The sequence below is a fragment of the Ornithorhynchus anatinus genome, chromosome 14, assembly GCF_004115215.2.
Source record: "Ornithorhynchus anatinus isolate Pmale09 chromosome 14, mOrnAna1.pri.v4, whole genome shotgun sequence".
In the NCBI taxonomy this organism is placed as follows: domain Eukaryota; kingdom Metazoa; phylum Chordata; class Mammalia; order Monotremata; family Ornithorhynchidae; genus Ornithorhynchus; species Ornithorhynchus anatinus.
This window is the reverse complement of record NC_041741.1, coordinates 37,902,298-37,927,881: the sequence shown is the minus strand read 5'-3', so window position 1 is coordinate 37,927,881 and position 25,584 is coordinate 37,902,298. Positions and strand designations below refer to the sequence as shown.

General features: G+C 39.2%; 1 protein-coding gene across 5 annotated transcripts in view; it reads right to left on the bottom strand.

Moving 5' to 3' along the window:
• The window catches only part of ANO4 (anoctamin 4), a 173,046-nt gene that overhangs the window by 26,203 nt on the left and 121,259 nt on the right, over positions 1 to 25,584 (bottom strand). For all 5 annotated transcript variants that reach the window (XM_029079553.2, XM_029079555.2, XM_029079554.2 and 2 more), the window contains 8 exons: positions 25,202 to 25,323; positions 23,092 to 23,226; positions 19,955 to 20,051; positions 15,114 to 15,174; positions 10,883 to 10,965; positions 7,626 to 7,766; positions 6,422 to 6,586; positions 1,468 to 1,504 (listed from right to left, as the gene is read on the bottom strand). In XM_029079553.2, coding sequence (XP_028935386.1) covers positions 1,468 to 1,504; positions 6,422 to 6,586; positions 7,626 to 7,766; positions 10,883 to 10,965; positions 15,114 to 15,174; positions 19,955 to 20,051; positions 23,092 to 23,226; positions 25,202 to 25,323 — 841 coding nt within the window. The remainder of the gene's footprint in view (positions 1 to 1,467; positions 1,505 to 6,421; positions 6,587 to 7,625; positions 7,767 to 10,882; positions 10,966 to 15,113; positions 15,175 to 19,954; positions 20,052 to 23,091; positions 23,227 to 25,201; positions 25,324 to 25,584) is intronic.

The following is a 25,584-nucleotide window of genomic DNA, read 5'->3' as shown; positions in this document are numbered from 1 at the left end:
TACTGTCTTCCCCTTTCTAGCCCCATTCTCTTCTGCCCCTTGAATAATATAAAGACAACAAACTGGTAATTTACTCTTTCCTGATCACTTGATTTTTCTCCCTGTGTTTCTCCTCTCTTCTCCAATCTTTCTCATCTGGAGACTGGAATTGAAGGAGAGATCAGGGTTCCATTTCTGATGCTAGGGCAGTGTTTGGGGTGGGGAGGTGGGGGGTGGTTCACTGGAATCCACCTTTACTTAGAAAGGGGACCCAGGCATCTCTGCTTCTCTAGTCTCTGGACCAAAGGGCAGTGATTAGGAATGGAAAGGGAACTCTGAAAGCCACCACTCTTCTTGGTCCTGAGCCCGGTAACACACAGAACACTCAGGCTTCATTCCTACTTCCCACCCCGTATTGTTAGCTTTGGACTCCCTTTCTACTCCATGATTAACCCCTCACTCTGCTAGGCAGGGATCCATCCGGTTTCACCGCAAATCTGACTTCTGGGACTTCGCGGTCTTGAGAGCTGGAAATATGTCAAATAAGGTAGCAGTCCCCCAGCTTCCCTTCCTTTTCTCCATACTGCCCAAACATGTAAAGGGCCAGATTGAAAATGGCGATTAGGACTGAGAGACAAGGGAGTTGAAATTTAATAGGCTCAGGAACTCAATTTCAGCAGTGTGGATGGTATCCGTGGCTAGTATTAAAATCGGCCACTGTCACCAAGCTGGAGACGCTTTGGCTACAAATGGATTTTGTACGTACAATTCTTGCATACACTTCCCAAGGGCTTCCTCTTGCCCACCTACTTGCTTGTTGCACACTCTCTCTCAGAGAGATCATGCCTGGAGTAAGGAGGACAAAGGGCAAGTGGCTTTGCACAAACCAATAACATAATAATCCAGTTCTAAAGTCCAAGAGACTGGACCAAGTCTCATTCACTGTTTACAACTGGAGATTCCATCCATCATATTTCTGAATGTGTCAATTACTGCTAATTTTCAAGACATTTATAACAGCTTAGAACCACTGTAGCTTTTAGTTGGGATTTTTATTTACACAGAAAACCAGAAGTATTTTTAACAAATATTCAGTGGCTAGATATTAGCAAATGAACATTTGTTTTATTGAATGAGACATTTTATAGCATAAAAACTACATTTTAGAGTACGAAGATTTTATACTTTTGTAACAACCATTCTATTAATTGAACATTTGATTCCAAATTAATCAGAAACAAGATAATCTCAATATGTAAATTAGATTAACTTTCATGTCAGATTGCGTCTGAAAGATTATGTCAACATTCTACAGAAAGATGAACAAAAACGTCTTTTTGCCAACCTGATGATTGGTATTTTTAGTTTCAGAGTTCATGGATATGTTCTTGTTATCAAAATATTTCAGAAACTAACATTTTTCAGGACCTGTCAAAGGTATTTCTCAACAACAACCCATCAGTTGTAACAAAAAGTATTTCCACTTACCTAAATTTGTTAGAAGAAGAGCAACCTTTTCATATAACTGCAAAATAATGTGAAACTGTTATTTGAATGCATCTCACATTTTTAGAAGTATAATGAAATGGAATGACTTTGAAATGTCTTATTAGGAAAGAAAAATATGATCAAGTTATAACTGAAAACAACTCTCCAGTCTGAGAAAAATTAATGATAGAAGTAGAAAATATAAACTTTCATAGTAATAGGAAAAACTTTATTTGGCTTACATTCCACCTGCAAAAAAAACACCTGAATGTATACTTCCAAGGACATAGCAAGAGCCAGAAAATTTGCTTGTGCATAAAACATAATGAAAAGCCCAGTTTTTTTCCTATTGTTTTGCTTCTTTTAGTGGGAATGAGAAGGTGCCTTATTTTATTTTCTCATTCAAAGTTTATTTCATTTTCTGTGTTCTATGTCCTTGTCAGTGCACTTCACTTAGATTTTAAACTCTAGATCTTGTACAAAAGCATCCTCCCCTTTTGGTGAATTGGAAGTGTTGAAAAAAATTGCTTGACGCTAATGGTCATCACTAAAAGCACATTGGCAATGCCTGTGTGACATAATTACTATTCCATTTATTCTCTACTTGGCCCCTCTGTCGATACACAGTGTTCTTGCATAACTCTTGGGCTAGCAAATTCAGCAAACTATACATGCTCTAATGAGAGCAGTTCAAAGTAAATGAAGAAGTGGGAGCTGAGATGTCCTTGCCTTTAATTTTTCAATCAGTACTACTGACTGCGCACCAACTTTGTGCAGAGCGTTTACCAAGTGTTTCGGGATTCTGAATGGACATGGTCTATGAATGAAGGACATGGTCCTTGTCTTGAGAGAGTTTACAATCTAAAGCAGCATGGCTCAGTGGAAAAAGCACGGGCTTGGGAATCAGAGGTCATGGGTTCTAATCCCAGCTCCACCACTTGTTGGCTGTGTGACTTTGGGCAAGTCACTTTACTTCTCTGTGCTTCAGTTACCTCATCTGTAAAATGGGGATTAAGACTGTGAGCCCCATGTCGGACAACCTGATCACTTTATATCCCCGACCCAGTGCTTAGAACAGTGCTTTGCACATAGTAAGTGCTTAACAAATGCCATTATTATTATTAAAGGATAAAATTGATACACAAGCAAGTCAGAAAACAATATGACTGTTAATAGCAAAAGCAGGCCAGAATAAATAAATGTGGGAGTTCATATGTCACGACTTCCCAAGTGCTAAGTTGTACAAAAAGTGCTAAGGATGGATGTGGCCTGGAAAGGTGGACCTTAACTGAGAATGCCTCCTGGACGAGGTGGGATTTCAAGGAGGCTTTTAAGATGGGTGAGGTGTGGTCCAGCACTTTGGAAAGGGGAGAGAACGGGCAATAACAAAAAGGAGGAAGGATGGGAGCAAAGGGTTGGAGGTAGGAGAGTCAGAATGAGACACAGTGAAGGTTGATTTGGGAGGCACAAGGAGTGAGCTGGGATGTAGCGGAAGAGTAAGAGGGAAAGAGCTGAGAGACTGCCTTAAAGCCAATAGTAAAAAGCTGCTGTTTGATGCAGAGAGGAATGAGTAAACACTGAAGGTTTTAGAGTCATCGAGATGTGTGTAGAATGATGTTTCAGAAAACTAATTCAACAGCAGAATTATGGGCTAGGGAGTAGAGAGGCTGGAGACGGGAAGACGAGTGGGCAGGTAACTATCTCAGTTGGAGGGATGCCACATGGTTAAGAAAACTGAATCTGACCAGTTGGCCAAAATTTTTCCAATAATTCTGAAACACCTATTAAGATTTTGAAACTCTGGAAATTTAAACTGTCTTCAAACTACTACTGTTCACATAATACTCTGAATTAAAATGGATCAGATTTTCCAAAGCAAATTCGTTTAATTTCTCAATTTGTCTTCCCAGTGACATCTGGGGTCAATTTTAAAGGCAGGAATTCCCTGCTAAGCCTCGACTGTTTTTTGTAAATGTCCTCCTAATCCTGGGTGTTCTGGCTGCATTTTCTCATCTCTGCTTTGAGTTTGTGTTCAGGTGATACTTCCTGACTCTTCTGTGTGTGCACATTTATGAGCATCTCTCTTTGGACCTCCATCGGCAGTGTATTTCATTTTTTAACCTAGCTGCACATCAGGAGCTGTGCCCAAAATTTACTCTCTTGCTCAGAATACAAAGTTGGCACAATTGTCTTATTGGAATCATCCACAGCTTTTTCCACCCTTTTGTCAGGGTCATTGGTGACTTCTTAAAAGCATTGGTTCAACTTCAACAGCAAACAACAAAGCCAGAAAAATCCTGAGCATCTCCACAAAGGGACCTGGTAAGCAAACTAAAGATCACTCTAGAAAATCACACTATAACCACATATAAAGTAGTGCATGCATTTCTGGAAACATGTAATAGAGCTAGAGAGGGTACAAAGCAGGGCAACCAGACTGATGAGAATAGCAAAACATTCTGTATGGAGAAGTATCTGTTTGGAAAAGATTAGAGAAATGTTTAGTCTGAAAAGATAAAGACTAAGAGGGATCGGGGCTGAAATTTACAAAAGTGTGAAATGTAAAAGGTCAAAACCAACAAAAAAATTCCTTTCATTCGGGGTGGTAAATATATAGAATTTATTTACCACTGGAGGTTGTATAAGGTGAAAATATCAGTAAGTTTAACAGGGATTTGGATATATTCGTGGACAAAATGTCAATAATGGATCAAGGGGAGAAACATTAGGATGTAGAGGGAAAATATGGAATTTTAAATGGCATCTCTCTACATACAATAGATGTTGAGGAGGTCAACCATCATACTGTCCCTCCAAGAATCCTGTTGCCAATGATGGATACAGAATACTATGCTTTATGGATCTTTCTTTCATTTGTTTTCCCTTTTTCGGTGGTAAATTCCTTTGGGGAAGAACTGGGATTAATTCCTTTCTCTGAAAATTCCTAAGTATACCAAGAAGAAGTTCAGAAAATAATGGATGCCCCTTGGTTTTTTGTTCTGAACCTGAACATCCTTATAACATGATAGTTATCACTTTTTGATACAATGAGAAGGAAGCAATAACTAATTAGAGCTTTGTTCTCATCTCCCTCTCTGTTCACTCAGCGCAATTATTCATTCATTCATTCGATCGTATTTATTGAGTGCTTACTATGTGCAGAGCACTGTACTAAGCGCGTGGAATGTACAATTAGAGTTGCCTTCCTTTTTGTTGACAGTATTTTAACTGTCTACTGCTCCTTCTCTTCCATCCTTATTTTCTATCTGGTCTTTGTAAGTCAATATTCCCCTTCCTCCCTTTAGCTGCAGTTATGTCTTCATGTACTTATTTTATCTATTCAGTGATTTTCTTTCAGGACCAATAAAAATGATAGTGAAACAGCTGACTCCAAATTCTGAACCTTTTTTTTTCTTAGATGTAAACATTATACCATTTTCACAGAAGGTTCCTGAAAGCTTAGTCTCTCCCCTACCTGGCTCCTTCGGAGGTCATTTCTGGATCATTATTATCACAGATAATTACTGGGTGCCTGTGTCCTGTAGAACCCTATGCCAGGCACTGAAGAACAAGTAAGCAAGGTTAAAGAATGCAGGTGGGACAGACATATGACCTCATCCTTCCAAAGCTCCTTTGGGCACCCTATTGACTTGACCCATCCTGGGTGAAGAGCAGGGATTGAGCCAAGAGGGTAAACTGTTTTCAACTGTTTCCATGGCTGCATGACACCATTACAGCAGGGAAAGTATCTAAATATCTTTAAACATTGATTTTTTTTTTCACCATTTTATTAGTGTGGAAATTCATCAGAACACAGAACACTCCCTGTACATATCAGGGAGGGAGAGAACAGTGCAGCCAGTCTGTGAGGCACTTATATATATGCATATCACATATGCAATTTCATTTCACTTATTTCCCAGCAACTTTCCTGTCATTTGAACTCAAGAATCACAGAGAACGTTGCTGTCTCAAAGAAGCCAATTCTAAATTTATCTATAAATGTATTTCGGTAGCTGCAGAGTACTTAGATATTTTATGAAGCCACTGATTTCTTGTAAAGTACAGAAATAAAATTCAGTTCTAACACCCTCGTTACATTCTAGCTCCAGGATCCCTCTAAACTAAGCACTTTATGGGCAGGAACCGTGCCTGCCAATTCTTTTGCACTGTACTCTCCCAGAAGCTTATTACAGTGTTCTGCACACAGTAAGCGCTGAATACAAAGAGACCAAGAGGGATCGGGACTGAAATTTACAAAAGTGTGAAATGTTAAAGGTCAAAACCAACAAAAGAATTCCTTTCATTCGGAGTGCTATGAATGAATAAAATATGGTTTAGTCCCGAACTCCCCACTAACCAAAAACCTCTAACACTGCCCATCCGACTCCATATCAAACAAACTCCTCAGCACTGAGCATTAAGACACTCAGTTCATCCACTCCTACTTTTACCTTGCTGACCTTAACTACAATCCATCCCACACACTTCACTTCCTCTGGCCTGGAATTTCCTCCCCCTTCATATCTGAAAGACCACTACTCTCCTCATTTTTTAAACCCACTAAAATCACATTTCCTTCAAGAGGCCTTTCCTGACTAAGCCTTCACCTCCCCTACCTGCCCTCCCCTCCGCATCATCTACACACTAAGATCTTTCTCTTTTAAGCACATGATAATCATTCCACCCTCAGCCCACGCACTTAAGCACATATCCTTACATCCTGTTATTGTACCTCCCATCTCTAAGTAAACCAGAAGACGGCCTGAGGCAAATCGGAGTGCTCTGCACACATATTAGCTCAATGAATAGCACTCACTGAATGACTGAGAGAGTGGAGCCCCTTACAGGCTCAGCACCCTTACCTATGATGGAAATAAACTCTCTGAAGTTCAAAGCACAGGCAGCCCAAATAGCTCAATTCAATTTACTGCTTATTTGTTCGATTACTTACCACATTCAGTAACATGATGATGCAAAAATTGATACACACTGCAGTCCCTGTTGTTGCAACCTGAGAATTGTTCCTGATTAAAGCCCATTTAAAGGCAGCAAAAGTGCTGACAGTCACAACACGGTAAATGACAATTCCAAAAACAGCAGCAATCACCACACAGATCTAAAATGACAACAAACGAACCAATTATTTTTTTCTAGAACTCTTCAAGGACAGAACTCCAACTGCGAATTCCCAAGATAAACCAGATAAAATTCTAGATAAACCTAAAATCGCTTTGTAAGTATTCACCTCAATCTTCTAATAAGGATACGGTTTAATGTTATTTTGAGAACCGTGTATTTGCTCTTCACAAAATTAATGAAAGCTGATGGTTGACAGGTCAAAAGAAGTGTTAAATTACAATGTACAACCCAAGAGACTGCACTTGTTGTTAAGGAAGATTAAATATCTATGAAACTGTTTTCAGTTCAGTTTCAGTTTTCAAACTGTTTTCAGTATATGAGCTGTACGGATATAGTACAGTGTTCTGTTAAAAGTAAGCGCTGAGAATACTTTATTGATTCATTTATTACTGGGAACAATGTCAATCATATTTATTGAGCACTTACTGTACAGAACATTGTAGTAAGCACTTGGGAGAGTACAACGGAGTTGGTATCTTCCTTCCTATTTAGCCAATAGGTGAGTGCCTAGACCCTTGGTTTTGAACAGAACGCAACATTAACCAAGCAAGTAGGGATAAAAAAGAGTTCCCCGCTACCCACTCACTCTACAACCTTGCTTCCTGAGCTTTTGATTTTCTGGAAGATACCTGGCTCCACTTTGTTGAGATGACAGTGGTTTAACTCCACACACACTTGCCTAACCATTTAGGAAAATGTCCCAACAAGCATAAAAGCATTTTGAGCTCATAGGAAGAAAGGTACTGCAAATATGTGAAGTATTATGATGCTTTTTTATCAATAAAGCTGTACTAAAAGAAAAAAGGAATATTTCTTCCTATTTTTTTTTCCAGCTACTGTGGTCAGGCAAATTCCAAAGCAAAGCTCAAAGATGGCTTCTCGCTAGGAATTTCGAATGGCATGTGCTTTTAAGACAACTTAAATAATCTCATGCCTCACATCTTCATTCCCCTGTGATGCAGTAATACAATTTTACATTTCATGCAAGCAGAAAAGAAATTTAATAGGTCCCAAACCATAAAAAATATTCCAGAAGCAGAAACAACAAGTCTGCTGCATTTATCTGTAAAGGCTTGATAAGGCTCTGGCTTTCCAGATATGGGATTCATCCGTTCTTTCTTGGAATACTTGGCTTCAAACTGGGGGCGTATTTCTTCCTAAAGAACAGATGGATAATTTTTATGTGCAGTATAATTATGCAAAGACAAAGCAATTTCAGATGATCTTATCATAAAAACATTTTCAGTAACAACAATAATTAATCTAATAAAACGGTCTGAGAGTTAAAGCTTGCAAGTTGGGAAATCAAAGTCTTTTAAAAAAAACCAACCCAAAATGGAGATTAAGGCCTCTGCTTTGCTTAATTAAGTTGTCCTTTAGTGACTGGAGAGAGCAAATTTGACTCCTTAAGTGTCTCACAGCAATAGGCAGACTTAAACATCGGAAAAATTCTATAGGTAGAAAAGCAATTCTTGGCTTTCTTAGAGAGAAGTTCAGCTATTTTGTTCAGGTAAGTTAAAATATAGTAGGTGCATGTGGCTGTAAAAAGTCTTGTTCTGGTAGATCATTCACCATTAACAGCTCTGTTACAACTGCATTTCTAGTGCACAGGTAAAAGACAACAAAACCTCTAAAATATAGACTTAAAAAAATCAAGATTTCTAAAAATTCTAATCAGGGCTAGATTTCATTCCATCTAGTTTAATGTCCAATTTTAAACTGGGTTTAATTAAGAGGAAAAAAAGGAGACTCTTTGGAGATGGAGCAGCAGTATAAAGTTCACATGCAATTAAACTGTAACAGTCAGCAATCAGTCTTATCAATTTGCTAAATACAGGACTGGAGTTTCAGCTTTAGACAATGGCAGATATAATTTCTATGTAAAAATATATAAATGGATACACTGGCACATTCACATCCTGCTGAATGTAGACGTCATGATGGGGTTTAACAACCTGTAATAGGAATCTTGCTTTTTATGCAGAGGAAAAACATAATGCAAGTTATAAGAACCATCAGCATCAATGGCATCTATTCGGGGCTATGTGCAGAGGACTGTACTAAGCACCCAGGATAATACAATACAAATCTTTGGAAATACACTGCCCATTCCAAAAGCTCAAAAAGTAAAGCATTTAAAAACTCATCTACCTCAGTATCTCTTCATTCTGAGAAATTAAAAAGTGCAATTCACTTGAAAGTAAAACTCTGTGTAACGTTATCAAAATCTATGTATAAGTGCATGAATGTATGCTATATGTTTGAATACAGGCTTTTTAAATTGTATTTGTTCAAATAAATCCATCTACATAGATACCAGGTTGTTTTCCTGTTTTATGAATTTAGAGCATCAGTTATTACTAAGGCTTTCTCAATTTCTAAAAAAACTAAAGATATAAACGATTAGACTGTAATCCCGTCAAACAGCAGGGACTGTCTCTATCTGTTGCTGACTTGTTCATTCCAAGCGCTTAGTACAGTGCTCTGCACATAGTAAGCGCTCAATAAATACCATTGAATGAAAGTTCTGTTTAGCAATATGGTCTTTTCCAATTGAAAGTTTGGCTCTTAAATAATGAAAGTGTCCTTTTAGGAATATTTCACAGTAGAATATTGATTTAGTAAACAACACTGGTTATTTTGTCTAAGTTTCAAAAGCTTGGCGTTTAAGGGTCTACTCAACAGAATACAGAATCAAAAGGGCAGCAAAGCAACAAAAGCATAAAGTAAGCAAGAAGTCATCCATCTCATATTTAATTGTATTTTTTCATATGGTGCACCTATTTTTACAGGCCTAACATTCAGCACCAGCTGGGGTTAACAAGGAGAGAGTTGGAAAGTTGGCAAAAAAACAAACAAAAGCAGTATTTGTTAGCCTATGAAATGGAATGCCCACATTAGAATATTGTGTGGAATTTCTAGGTTCTTCATTGTAGAAATACGCTACTAGAGTTGGGAATGGTTCAGAGAAGAGTAACCAAGATAATCAGGGGTACAGAAAAACTTCTCTAAGATTAAGCTTCTTCTGCTTCTGGGAAGGTGCATATTGAGGTCTATAATTGAAGTCTACAAAATCATGAAGGCTGTGGATAGGACAGGATGGAATTATCGTTCACAGCTTGTAAGAACACGATGAGGAGTACTCATTGAAGCCTGAAGGTGATAGGTTCATAGCCAAGAATAAGATGCCTTCCTTCACACAAGAGGTAAATAATAGGGTTTAATATCCTAGGAAGATGTTCAGGCCAGAGCTTGCAGCACATTCAAAAAGGATTTATATCATTTCATGGATGAGAAGGTCATAATGTGTTCCCAGAGCAAGAGTTAAGGATGTCAGAGGGTACTAGGGATTCTTGATAATACATCCTTAAATCAGTCAACGGTATTTATTGAGGGCTTACTGTGTGCAGAGCACTATAGTAAGCACTTGGGAGAGTACAACACAAACGAGTTGTTGGACACATTCCCTGCCCACAAGGCGCTTACAGTTTAGAGGGGGATCTTTTCTTTTCCTCTGCTTAGATATCTTGATAATATATGCTTAAACATCAAGATTCATGCCTTGGAGGGCAATCACCATTACACCATTCCTCCCATCATTCTTTCACCATTGTGGGAGACAGTCCACCGGGCTGGATGGACCGTTTCCCTAAGCCAATTATGGTGCTTCTCAGGTTCTCCTGTTGGAAATCTAAGGATCGAAGACCATAGCAGCAATGTCAGTATTACTGAGGAATAGTTACGAATGCTAAGAATGTGGCATTCACAGAAATGACAGTTAACCCTCTAAGACTCCTACTGACTTTCAACATATTAAGGATTCACTGCTGCAGTGCATATTCAGGTATACTCAATTGACCCAGGATCTGGATCTGAGGCAGGGACGCTACTGAGTCCAAAACAAAAACGTTCCAGGATTGCAAAGGATGCAAATTTTATCTGGTAAAATGGACTACTTATAAGCCCCAGCTACTCAAGCCTCATTATAAGACTTTTGGAAAAATATCCTAATTCTGATGCCTTTTTACGAAGGAAAAAAAAAACTTAATAAAAGCCCACCAATCCTCCAAATTTACAATTAAAAAGTCACTATTTTTCTACAACCAAATTGTTATTTTTCTCTCCCTGTAATTCCCTGAACCCATCTTTTTACACAGAAATTTGCTCCAAGTACATGGACATTCAATTCACACCAAGAGGACAGCATACATTTCCTGGTAGCTTTAGTGATGGAGATGGCATTTCAAATTTAAAGATACATTTCTACACAGACCTCCTCTTCTTCCCAATCTATTAAGTCCCAGTCATAAGCAATTACTGCTCGCCTCCTCTTCCAAAACTCCAGGAAAACAGTAGCTAGAACAAACAGCAAAAGAAAGAAGGAAATTTTCAAATGAAAATTCAGTACTATGTTATGTGTTGAAAAAATTGCAACCTGCTTCATATTGAGGAACTGTGAAGGTTCAGATTGTTTCATTCGTAGTTAAAATCTCACAAAATAACCCTGTTTATAAATAACTTAGACATTTCAGTGGCCTCTAAATGAAAGCATTGAGCTTGAAAGTAATGGAGACAGACATATAATAGTTTCGCTGAGTCTTCTCAGATAGATTGTCTAGTGCTGAGTTACTACAACCTTTTGACTGGGGCTATGTCTAGATTCCACCAGGTATTTAGAACCAAACCTGATTCTTTTTCCCCAGCCAGTTTTCCAGGTCTACCTTGTCTGTCTACCCCAACCTAGAGTGGGCCTAGACTAGCAACCTGAATCAGTAGTTCAGTGGCAACCAGTCATGAGGAGAATTCTGCCTGGAAATCTTGCCTCGATACAGCAGAATACACCAATTCTGATATTCAATAACAATTTAGTGTCCTCTTCCAGTTCACCATTGGCCTTCAATAACAATGCAGATAATTTTTTTCTCATGGTTTCACAGACGCCTGGCCACCTATCCATCAATATTGGAATGAAGTTTCAGAATTTTAAAATAAATCTCAGGATGACTACAGTTTTTAACAGAGTAAACAAAAAACATCTGGGTAGATGGGGCAGCGTGGTCCGATACATGGTTTTTTCTTCAGGATTTATACTTGGAGCTCTCCTTAGCACGTGTAATTTTTTTTTCTTCATGAAGCACTGGTATTCAAATTTTTCTAACCTGTAGCAGTGGTAAACCTGTGGTGGTTAGGAAATACTTATCCCTCGATAACACTCAATGATGAAAAACTCTAAAATCTTGAGGATGGTTCATAAATAGCATTAGGCTTTTTTCAGATAGTAGGTGAGCGAGGCCACTGCCTCAGAGCACACTGTCAGGATGACAGCAGTCAGGCGACAAGTGGGTCGTTGTGGGGTTAAGGCAGTTTAAAATGCCCATCGGAAATGACAGCTTGATTGGAGGACAGAAAGGGAAGTGGAGAGAAAGTCGAGGTAGTAGGTGTAAGTAAACAACTCTCAAGGAGTTTGTACAGGAATGGTTGGAGGAAGAAGGGTAACAGTGGAGATGAGGGAGGTTTTTTAAGAACAGGGTTTGTGTGCTTGTATCTGTGTGCTGTGGGTGCTTAATAGAGCCACTGGAGAGTGAGCACTTAGAGAGGTTGGGAGGTGAAGCAGAGTGGGGCTGGATGCTTTTATTAAGGTGTGAAAGGATGGGGTTGGAGGTGCAGATGCAAGTGGAGGGGGTAGATTTTGAAAGGAGGCAGATCTTCTCAAGAGAAGCAGTATGGCCTAGTGGATAGATTCAATTCAATCATATTTATTGAGTGCTTACTGTGTGCAGAGCACTGTACTAAGCATTTGGAAGTACAATACAGCAATAGAGAGAGACAATCCCTGCCCACAATAGGCTCACAGTCTCATGGGCCTGGGAGCCAAAAGGACCTGGGTTCTAAACCTGTCTAAGCAAATTGTCTGTTGTGTGACCTTGGGCAAGTCACTTCACTTCTCTGTGCCTCAGTTCCCTCATTTGTAAAATGGGGATTAGGACTGTGAGGTCCATGTGAGCCCCAGATTGGACTGTGTCCAACTTGATTAGCTTTTATCTACCCCATCAGTTAATATAGTGCCTGGGACAGTAAGCACTTAAAAAGTACCATTTTAAAAGACATTGAAAGCGAGAAAGAGATGACTGGAAAAGATTAGAGAGTAGATAGGGAGGTACTGAGACTGAGGAAGTGAGGAGGAGATTTTGAAGAGTTCAAGCCTAAAACTAAAGGACATACAGCCTATCTCCTTCTCCTTATCTAACTTGCCCAGGAACCCATAATATCACAAAAGAATGGATTCCATTTGATCAACAAATTGATGGGCAGTTATTTATCACAATACAAAAGAAATTTTTCATTTCAGCAGGCAGTCCTGAACAAAAGACTATCAAAAGTCAAGGAGTAATTCTTTCCTCCAGCAAGAAGACAGCATGATTTACTTCAAATGAACTAAACCATTTCCCCCCCATGGTGGCTTTTGACAATATTACTGTTTCATTTCCTTTAGAAAGATGAAATGTCTTCTGGAACTGTAATCCTATTTGCTAGACATTAGAACATTTAATTTTCTCATCAATTCACTTTTTGTTTATTGATTATGGCTATAATTAGGAAGGTGCCATACATATCCAGGCACAAATAAAAATGATTATCAATTATAAACTACCATGAAGCCTACAAGCCAATCTCAGGCCCCAATTACTGATATACAATTCACTGTAGCTTGAAAATCTCAATAATCATAACATCAGTTTATTCAGAAGTAGTGAGGCCCTCAGTGTTTGTTTACCGGAGATAAACTCACACTTGGCAACACAAAGTTAAAATTGAGACGCTAAGAACAGAAGCAGTAATCTGCTTCTTTTTTTTCCTAGGGAGAGGAGCTAATTTGGATTCCATAATCACTGTGTCTTTTGCATCTTTTTGAACAAGAACCAGCATTAGGAAAAAGCAATTCAAATTCACAGAGACTGAGTCATTGGATTTAATTCATCATGTAATCTCCTGGGGCTAAACTGCTATTATTCACCCAAGAGCACTGATTCTGCAGGTGGTGTGAGAAAAGAGTTAACCTTGTAACAAGGTCCCTCTCCTTTTTCTCCCTATTCTCCTGACTTGACGAAAAGCCTGACTGGAGAACCTGGAAAAGCAGTGAAAAGCAATTCTGCTCCTCCTGAGGTATTATAAAACTGCTTGTTGTAGAAAGCATGACATCTATCTGATTATCCCCATGCCTACTTGATTTTATGTTTTTAATGCTATAACTAGCCTATAATGAGAAATGATCACAACACCATTACACTCTCATTCCATTAATATCTACAAGATTGCACCACACTTCACCCTAAAGCACTTGGACAAATAAGAATTTGAAACCTGGCACCATGGACAGTGTAACCAGCCTTCCTGTTTAATTTCTGATCTGTGACTTTCAAGTAGCAAGTGCGGTCAGAGGCATAATTCTAGGCTTCTATGTGGAAGTTAAAAAATACCGATTCTTAAGGCACATCTTCTATAACCAAAATGTCTTACTCCCTCTCTCCATAAATATTTTGTCCATATGATTTAAGGTAGTGTGAGTTAACCAACAGCAAATTAAATAAAATATCAGGAAGTCAAAGCATCATATATTCTAATTCTGATTTTTTGGATATCAACAGCAGGTCATTTTTGTTGTAATGTTCCTTAAGTTGCTATTCTATAATAAAGAGAGTGATATATATCATCCTCATTTCCCCTAGGGCTTCAGTGAAAGTTTTATAAAGTGTTCAGGAAATACTATATTTGGGCCTGTCCAATAGCTGGGCCTAGAGTTAACTACTTAACACTGGGGAAGGGGATGTTAATGAATTACTTCAGGCCAATGGGTATCATTTACTTGGAGTCGCAACTCGTGTTTCCTGAAAGACATATTCATTAAACTCTCTCGCACTAGGATTTTTGAACAAATGAAGAAGACAAGAGGGGAATTCTGTCTGACTGAGGGAGGGCACGTATTTAGTGACGATCTTACTATTTATCAGAATAGTCTGTTTCCTGAAACAGGGAAAATACTGTTTATTAAAGTTAGCTATAGGGAAAAAACTTTCTCTTTTTCCCCCACGATCAAATTTCTAGCAAACAAAACTACTATTCCACAGCATCTGCTTTTTTTAAAGGTAATGAAACGGTAGCACTATTAGACTTTACATAACTGGAACACTTCCCTTCAGTCTGACCTTTGAAGAGTTGCTCCCAGCAATATACAGGACAAATGGAACTTCATGTTCCAAAATATACTTGAAAAAAATCCATTAAGTAGGCCATGATCCTTAAAATTAATTGCAGGATGTTATTTCCCCTCTTTCCATTAAAACAAGAAGAGATTGAAAATTAAATGCTGACCTAACAGTCAAGAAAACTTGTTTGCACAATTAATCAAACCTCCCCCTTTGAACATCCAAAAACGGACTTTTAAGGGTGATAAGATGTAACACATATGAACAGAAAACTGTCATTTCAAATTAAAAAGAACTCACCCCAAACTGCCATGAAAACAGCAAAAAAGACAGTAGCTCCATTGTCAAAAAGATGGGTAACCTGTAAACAATGAGTCATTAGTTGAATTTACAGTTATAACTTTGACTTTTTTCCAGTTTACATATAATAATTGTGCTATTTGTTAAGCACTTACTAAGTGCCAGGCTCTGTACTAAGCAGTGGGGTGGGTACAAGTAAATTGGGTTGGACACAGTCCCTGTCCCACATAAGGCTCAGTCTTAATCTCCATTTTACAGATGAAGAAACTGAGACCCAAAGAATTGAACTGACTTGCCCAAGGTCACAGAGCAGACAAGTGGCAAGGCTGGAATTAGAACCCAGGTCCTTCTGATTCAGGCCTATACTGTATCCACTAGGCCACGCTGCTTCTCCTAGCATATTGGCATATATACTGACATACTGAGGTTTCCAGAATGTGAAAATTATTAAAACATTTCTGGAGCCAGAAGGAAGTGCTGGATATCTGTAAAGAAGCTTTTTTGCCCAAGAACTGAAGCAAGAAAAAAATGAGTTCTAGAGGTGTTGGGTCTAATCAATATCATTAGGAAGACAACTTTCCATGGGCAGGGCAGGTGTTCGGCCCATTTGTGATTCAGGGAGGACTCTTCAATGGGTTTATCAAATGGGGAGCAATGGAATGGTTTCTCAGGACAAAAATGGGGGACGTCAGGTCATAGGGACACTCTGGGTCCTGGGCATCAATATGCTGATTTTCTTGTATGTCCTTTAAAGACGCTTTGGACAATCAGTCAATGGTCTTGATGAGTACTTAGTGTGGACAGAGCATTGTACTAAACAGTTGGGAAAGTACAATACATTAGAGCTGGTAGTCATGATCCCTGCCCACAAGAAGCTTATAGTTTACGAAACATTGAAATAGATTAGATTATGGCTAGGGGAAATGATAGACTTCAAGAATATTTACATAAATACTGTGGGCTTGGGGTGAATATAAGCAGTTTCATGTCATTACTTATTCTCAAATGTATCTTATTTGGATTTTCCCTCTTATAGCTCCTTTATTAAATACCATCCTTCCAATAATAATTAATAATAGTACACCAGTAGATTTGCCTTCATGCACAAAAATAATTTAATTTTTTTAAGTTTATCATTGAAGTGCTAATTTAGCTTCTTATTCAAGAACAACAGCCAATATGGCCATAGAATTCCTACAGTTCCTAAGTGTTTCCTCTTCGGCTTTAGCCTCAAGATAGTGTCTCAGGAAAATAATTCTATTTACTCTCTTTATATACAGCAGGAAGACAGCTGTGAATTTCTATATCCTTTGTATGATTCATTTTACTGCAAAATCCCACTGCTCAAATAACAATGCAAAACCCATTTTTACCTTCTAGCGCAAAACACACCAAAACCTAAGCAAAATTGAAAGCAAACACTGAAAAATCAACTAGAAAATCTTGAGCCATATTTTCTCAGGGTAAGACAGAATTGCCTAAAGCGCTTAAATCCACACAGGAAATCTTTCTGCTTTCACTCCGTCCACTTAACTGAGAGTGGAGCATAATTTTGTCCCTGGGTACGGTGTGCCTCTGTACACCCAGCATGGCATGCAGATGACCTGTGGAAATTATGCCACCTGAACCATTCCTTCCCAGTCGGACTTTCTGGCACTTCTTAAGACCTGGCTGAATGTTCATTTGAACCATGTGGCAACCAGGTGTGCAGTGCTAGGGATGCCCGAGGCCTATGATAGCCAATCCTTTTCAAGGCCAGTAATAATAAGAATAATAATAATGATAATTGTGGTATTTGTTAAGCGATTACTATGTGCCAGGCACTGTACAAAGCGCTGGGGTGGAAACAACCAAATTGGTCTGGGCACAGTCGCTGTCCCTCATGGGTTCACAGTCTCAATCCCCATTTTACAGATGAGGTAACTGAGGCCCAGACAATTGAAGCGACTTGCCCAAGGCCACCCGGCAGACAAGTGACGGAGCCAGAATAAGAAACCATGACCTTCTGACTTCCAGGTCCGTGCTCTATCAACTAAGCCAGGTTGCTTCCCCAGTGGAACTCTAGTCAGCACTGAGGAACAGCGGGGAGGACAACGGCATGTGACTGCCTGCCAAGATGGTCTCCCAGCTCCCAGTAGACTACAGCTGGGTCACAGTGGTGCTGACTGGGCTTTTCTAGGTCTTTTTTTTGTTTATTTTGCCCTTCAGCTTGCATGTACCACGTTTCAGATCGCTGAATAGCCATTTCCGGATATCCTACCCACCATACCCGCTCTTCACTTGCTCAATCGTATTTATCGTTCGCTTAGTGTGTGCACAGCACGGTATCAAGCGCTTGGGAGAATACTCTACAACAATAAATATACACAGAGCCCGCCCACAACATCTGCTCGTAGCACAGTACTTAATGCTGGTGAGCCCACTGCATTCCAGAAACCACCACCACTGTGGGTCATTTTGTCCTGTCATTCGATGTTGGGAATGGTTCACATGTGACATTGGTAAATCTGCTCGAGAGTGCATATCTCATCATATTTCATAACATATTCCTGCCCACAATAAGCCTTTACCCATGAATTTATCCAAGCTCTTCTTGAACCTATATTCTTTTGGCTGCAGTGGTAATGTGTTTCCCATGCCTACAATTTGCTTTGGTGAAAACAAATGTCTCATTTTGAGGTTATGCCTGGCATAATTTGGAATTTAATGATCATCCTTCTCAATTTAAAGTTAGATATAAATCGTAATATTTCTTACTCTCCATTTTTCCAGCCTACAGTCTTTTTTTCAGTCTAACTTCAAGTGGACACTTCTCAAAAATAACAATAATACTTTATATTTAAAGCACTCTGATTTTACCTAAATACTTCACAACCATTTAATCATTTTATCCTCATCATATACATGTGAGGTGGAGAGAAGCAATATTTTCATTCACATTTGGCATATGAGGAAACTGAGGCCCAGGGAGGTAACGAGACTTGTCCAAGGTCATACAACAGGCCAAAGGCAGAGGTGGGACAAATCTCCTGCTTTCTGGTCCCATTCTCTTTCCACTAGAACACACCGACTCAATCCTCCTGATCGACAGTTGGAGTTCCACAGAGTCTTCCAGGTAAAGGCATTTCAGGGTTGTTTACATAGTGGCAAAATGATATCTTTTTCTCTCCCCTTCCTTACTTAGCATTATAGACTTGCTTAGCATTTTGCAGTTCCTTCTGGCTGCTGCACATTCTACCACGATTTGAAGCCTATAGTTGCTTCATGATCTCTTCCCTTGGACTTAGTGCAGAGCCCATTAATGTTTTAAATCTAAGAACACAGAGCCAAGTACTTATTTGAATTCCACTTACAAGAAACTTTCAGTTGCTAAGGTGGTAGGGAAAGGAGAAGCCCTGGAGTTTCTCCCAGATCTAAGGCACTCAAAGTTCTACCACGCCCTATTCAGTCAAAGCAGAAAAGGAGTCTGGGAGTTCAGTCAGTCGGTCAATCGTATTTACTGAGCACTTACTGTGTGCAGGGCACTGTTATTAGCACTTGGGAGAGTACAATATAACACTATAACTGATACAGTCCTTCCCTAAAATCTATCATGGCAGATGTAAGTGAAATTTAGTCTTTTTCAGTTTTGCTAAATATCAAACTAATGAGTACAGCGTTGGAAGCTCCCTAGGGTTCAGTGCAAACGAAATTTTCGGTAATCCAGACATTTAAGAGAAGACGGCTTATTAAACACCCAAATATTAATCATTATTTAAGCTTATCTTTTCAGATTTAAAGGGTATTTCTGCCCAGCACTAAGGGGACTGAAAGATTGGTCAATTATCTGGTTGATTCTCCTCAAGGAGACAGACCAATCGATAATACAAGGACCCAAAGTGGATTGTTTAAATTGTCTCCTCTTTAACTTGGTCCATTTAGGTCCAGGTCCAGAGTCGTATTAAGTGTCTCAGAATCAATCTGTGGTCTCTAATACCTCTAGATCTTTATCTATTTTCATTTGTACTTTAGTGTGCATTTCATCTCTAAGTATATCATCTTTTAATCGCCCCATATTTAATTTCATTCTGCTTACAGTTAATGGACCACTTCCCCACTGTGGGACTTTAAGCAAGTCACTTAACTTCTCTGAGCCTCAGTTTTCTCATCTGTAAAATGGGATTCAATACATGCTCTCCCTCCCCTTAGACTGTAACCCCACATAGATCAAGGATGGTTTCCACCCTACCTAACTCGTATCTACTCCAGCACTATGTGCTTGGCACATAGTAAGTTCTTAACAAATACCACAATTATAATTATTATTATTCAGAAACTCCATTTTTCTCTTACAAATCACTCACACTTTAATTTTTTTGGAGAATACCTGTTCATCTTTCTGATCAAAGGAAATCAGATTTATGTACATATAATCTTTTCCTTAACTGTGCAAGCATTCTGCTCTTTAACATTTATCAGCTTAGAGCGGATCCTATCTTAGTAAAAATACTCAAAAACTTATGAGTAAATCTTCCACCTGTCCCTTTATAACTGTCATATTTTCTCTGATGAATAGTCCCCATTTGTTAATTGCATGTAAGAATTGCTAGGTATTTTGCAAATCCACAATCAGTATTTTCAATAAATTTCAGTACGAAAGGAGATGAAAACCAGCAGTTTATTTTTCTCACAACGTACGCTATTTTTGATATTAGCGATTATAAAACATAAAACCAAAGAATCAAAAGGCTGGAAAGCACCTAGAAGAAAATGTCTAGTGCATCCATTGTTCCTTAAAGGACCACAATTAAACCGCCTGGAAAACACAATTTCACCTGAAGTTGGAAAAATTTTAAATTTACCTTGGCATATACACAGCTGTCTGACAGCCTCATGAAGGGACAATACTTATCACACACAGGACACATTATGATATCTGTAGCTTGGCAGACTTCTTTACTGGAAAAGAGAACAAATAAGGGTTGCTGTTTTACCCAAATTTTCCTCAGATTTCACCAGTGAGCAAAGGCAGTGAGAACTTGTGAAAGGTCAGCTAGGGAGTTTAGCATGACAGTCCAAATTCTGACAGAGTTGAACCTATTTATAAAATTGCCTGAGATAACACTCAAAACTAAACAGTCAAAAACAGTATGTACTGAGGGATTACCGGGTGCAGAGCACTGTACTTTGTATAATCACAAAGATGTAGTAATACAAGTGGATAAAAACACAAAAACATGAATTGTATTTGCCTTTACATATGTATATAAGCTTTTACAACTAGTCAGTGGTATCTACTAAGGGTTACTGTGTGCAGAGCACTGTACTAAGTACTTGGAAGTTCCAAGGTAGCTCGAATGAATGTCGTAACTTGAAAAATGATGTGGGTAGAGGAGTCAGGGAAGATCCACACTGAAGCATGTTTTTATAAAAAGGTATAATGGAGAAGAGGTATGTGTTTGGTGAAGCTGAGTGGGGAGGACGCTGGGGATGGAAGAATGGTACCTGGCAGGGAGAACACTGCAGGTAGGAAAAATTATTATTATTACCTGGTATGGAGGGCATTGCAGATAAGAACAATGGTACTTGGCAGGGAGGATACTGCAGGATAGAAGATTGGTATTTGGCAGGGAGGATACTGTGGGTAGGAAGAATGACTGACACCTGGTGGGAAGGATACTGTGGGTGGAAGAATGGTACCTGGCAGGGAGGGAATTGTGGGATAGAAGAAGGCAGTTGCTCCCCATTCCTATTAAAATAATTTTTTTGATATACAGCTCTTGGCCATATAACGGCTTTGGGTTATGGCTCTTCTTGAAGCTTGGTTATGCCTGGCACATGGGTTGGCTTAAAGAGAGACATTCGTGTAAAAAGGAAGGTGAACAGAACATACATTAGGTAGTGGGGAAGCACGAGAGAATGACTGGGTGGGGAGCTCTTAAGTCCATAGTTTAGAATTTTAATTTGGATCTCATATCAGTATGAATTGATTGCACTTGAAAACAGTGATTCTTGTGACTGCCTGATATCCTTACACAAGATATTCATTCATTCATTCAATAGTATTAATTGAGTACTAACTGTGTGCAGAGCACTGCACTAAGAGCTTGGAATGTACAATTTAGCAACAGATAGAGCCAATCCCTGAGGATGCATAGTGGGACGAAATAAGGACCTTTACCAAGGCTGTGCCTCTAAGAAAAAGGGACTTAATCGTGAAAATGCCCTTTTAAGACTGCGATCCCCACATGGGACATGGACTGTGTCCAATCTGATTAGCTTGTATCTAAGTATCCCAGTACTTAGCATAGTGTCAGGCACATAGTGAGCACTTAGCAAATACCATAAAAGAAAATAAAATTTAAAAAAAATTAAAGAGATGAATTGGCAGGACTTGTAAATAATAATAATAATATTTGTTAAGCACTTACTATATGCCAAGCACTATACTAAATGCAGGGACAGATACAAGATAATTAGGCAGGACAAAGCCCCTGTTATACATGGGGTCACAGTCTAAGACGGAGGTAGAATGGGCATTTATTTCATCGCCATTTTACAGATGGGAAAACAGGCACAGAGAAGTTTAGCGACTTGTGCGAAGTCACACAGCAGACAAGCACTAGAACTGGGATGAGAACCCAGGACCCTGAACTCCCAGGCCTGTGGTCTTTCACTAGGTCCCACTGTTTCTTGTGGAAGCTAACCATCAGCCTTTGAGGAATGATCAGGCCCAAGATAAAATATTGTCAACTCTCTCCCATAACATTGCTGCCTAGCACAGGTGAGTTTTGACTTGTGGTAGATTGTTTTCCATTTGCTAGCCACCGCTCAAGCTAGGAATGGAATGGGTAGACTTCTGCTTGACTCTCCCTCCCGTAGTTGAGATTGGTAGAGTCCTGGAAACTCTCCAGGTGCAACCCTAAGACAGGGAGGAGAAAATATAAGTCTTCAGAAAAGGTGAAGGACTGGGACTGGAAATATAGATTTGGAAACTTCATACAGAGGAGGAAGTTAAAGCTATCCAAGTGAGTAAACATGAAGTGAGAAGGACAAAGAATGAAGGCTGAAGAATTGAGACTTGAGAGATGGCCAGAGAGGAAACAGATAACAAGGAGTAGGTCTTGAAAGCAGGAACTACATCTTAACACTCGTTGATTCCAAGTACCAAGTATAGGCCCTCAATTCTTTTATTGACTGAAAAAATCAACAACAGCAGAAGGATCAATAAGTAGACTTTCCTAATCTGTGCAGTGAGAGACTGGGAAAAAATGCAGAAGAAGTTACTTAACAACAGTCAACTGTTCACGACCTGTAATTTCCAATTAGCCACTTGACTGGTGCTGGGGAGAAATGTCCATCTACCTAAATATGCTTCATATCTGATTCTAGAATCCTACAGCTACAATGGACCGCAAGAGATTATATGGCCTGGGTCGAGGCAGGCAAATTTATCATCCGGGGTAACTGGTTGTTTATTCCTTTCTTAACAAGGACACATCATAACTTTACTTAATAGCTGTAAGTTTGTGATGGGCAGAGAATTTGTCTGCTAATTCTGTTCTATTGTGCTCTCCGAAGCGCTTAGTAGGTTGCTCCGCACATAGTAAACACTCAATAAATAACATTGATTGATTCTAGTGTTTTCACCCTGTCAAAAAGCTTTACCTTTCACCCGGTGAAATCTCATTTTTCTTCTTTGGTCCTTAGGGGACATGGGGAACAACTGACCCACATTCTCCCCTTTGGAAAACCCTCCATATACTGAAGGAGTTATTCAATCACTTCTTAGGCTTCTCTTCTCTAGGCTAAACAACTGCAATTTCTTTAACCTTTCCTCATAGGACCTGTTTTCCTTCCATATCAAAAACATGATGACTTGCTTAAAAGGATGAGACAGGTATGTACTGAAATATTGGAGGTCATTTTGTAAGCCCCCAAACAAAGAAAATAGTGTTAAACTCAGAAGAAACTGTATTAATAAAGGTTTTCAGTATACCTGACTTGGCAGTGATCCAGAGTGGTAACTCCATACAGAAAGACAAATAATCCAATGAAAGCAGCTGGGAAGAGCATTCCAGTGTACCAGCCTAACCAAGCAAAGTACAGTCCAATTTTCTCTCCAAAGTACCGCCTGTTATGAAACACAAAATTACAATAACACATCAATGTCTGTCACTTTCTACATTAATCTGACTTGCAGGTAGGCTACTCATTTTTAAGAGGTCAAGATCTCCCAGCTACCTTGCTAATGTTCTTTCCACCAGCTCACACTGATTTAAGAAGAAATGGAACACAAAAGTGATTTTGCTTTCTGAAATTATTTACAATATTTTATCCTTTGTTAGACCAAAAGGGTTTCAAATGTTCACTTTTAGCAGTGTGCCATGGAAACTACCCAAATAATGAAATTGCTCTTTCTATTGATTTGAGGTGCAGTACTTTTCATTATACACCAGTGTTTGCTCCCTGACTCCTCTCTTTACAGAAGTACTTGACTTTCTCCCTCAAATCAAAAATCAAGCATGCTCTTTTTGCTAACTTGTATTCAGTAGTTTATTCTTTTGAGTCAAGTCCAAATAAGCATTCTTACCATCCACTTGAGTGTCCAGCCCATTTCTACTCAGTTGAAAAATCCCATTAGTCCAAATTCTAACCCTTCATCCCTGCTCCTGATTATTTACCTGCCTGCTACTTTACTGTACCGTTCTCCAAGTATAACTAGGTCGACCATTTTATTTTGCTGAGGCACTAACCCTAACTTGTGTGGCTTCCCCCTTCCTGTTGATTACTGTGACAGTGAAGGAGAGAGGAAATTCCCCCTTTGTTGTGAAATATTCACATTACGACTCCCAGAATAAGAAGCAGCATGGCCTCATGGAAAGAGAATGGACCTGGGAGTTGGAACACCTGGGCTCTGATCCCAGCTCTGCCAACTGCATGCTGTGTGATCTTGGGCAAGTCACTTCACTTCTTTGTGGCTCAGTTTCTCCTGTTGCCCCTCTTATTCAGACTGGGAGACCCATGAGGGGCAGGGACTGTGTCCAGCCTAATTAACTTGAACCTGCCCCAGAATTTAGAACAGCATTTGCCACATAGTAAGTGTTTAACAAATACCATTAAAAAAAAATGAGAACTGAACTGAGACTTTATCACAAGTGCTCCAATTAGGAGTACTTTATCCCCGCTTCAAAGCCTTTCAAAAAAATCATCTCTTCCAACTGAATTTCCTTGTTAGTCCCCCACTTTTCTGATTACCCCTTCACTTCAGCTGTCCCAGCACTTAAGTGAATATCTTTGTATTTCCTGCTTTTCTTTTATCATTTGTATTCATTTTCCTCTTTTACCTACCACAAATTGATCACTTGTGTCTGTTCCCAAACACGCACTGTAAATTCCCCTAGAGCACCAGCTCTTTTTCAGCTGTTGAATGTTTCCCAGTGCCTAGTACTGCACCAGTTCTGCACCTAGGAGGTGTTTGTAAACACTGCTATTACTGCTGCTGTTGATTTAGAGTGAGCAAAAATAGCCAGTGCCAAGGAAAGATGGTGAGGTATTTCCAGTTATGAAACACTTGCCTGGGTATCTAAAATGGCCCAGGACCATCTATGAAAATCTGGGACTATCCAAAATTGAAGTAGCTCCAATTAAAAGTATGTTTCTGCCTGATTTTCTTACCCCAGAAGTAACTTTATTTTCATGGGTGGACACTTCCATTTATATCTTTCACATTCTCCAAGATAACTTTAGTTATTACCAGTTCTGAAACTATGACCCTTCCAAAGCAGAAACAAACGCTGCCCACAGAAGATTACTGAAATAGAGGAATACGAAAATGCATCCCATTCAGATCCTTCTGCCAGAAGACACTGAGAAAGGGGGCCCTCAGAGTAACCATGTACTATGGTGGCACGGCTCTGCAGGGCCACTCGAGAAACTCGGCCTCCATTAAGAAGTGGGACGGATCATAGTCACTTTTATTTATAAAAGTTGGAATATTCTAGGTATTTTTTGTCACTTTTATTTATAAGGTTGGGATATTGTAGATGTTTTTCCCACTCAAACATATGGATTTCATATTTATTAATTTCTTATTGATTAAAACTCACCGTACAAGATCCAAGGGCTGATACTTATACCATACACCCCAGGAAGCCCAGCACTCATAAAGCAGATGCCTATGATTTTCTGCTCCGTGGGTTCTAATGGAATTTTTACTTCTGTAACTTCCCTGAAATGAAAATGTAAATTCCAGTGAGGTAAATCCTGACATTAGTCATTAAGTAGCATCTGCAAACAATACCACTTTAATTGCCTTCATACTTTTACACTTGAATTCGGTTTGGGTGATTTTAAATAATACTGCTATTATTACTGCTGTTGTGAAGAACTAAATTTAGCTTTCCTTTGTACTCAAAGACATCACTGATGGTGAAGTTCAATCAATCAATCAATGGTATCTATTCAGTGCTTACTGTGGGAGACTAGAATA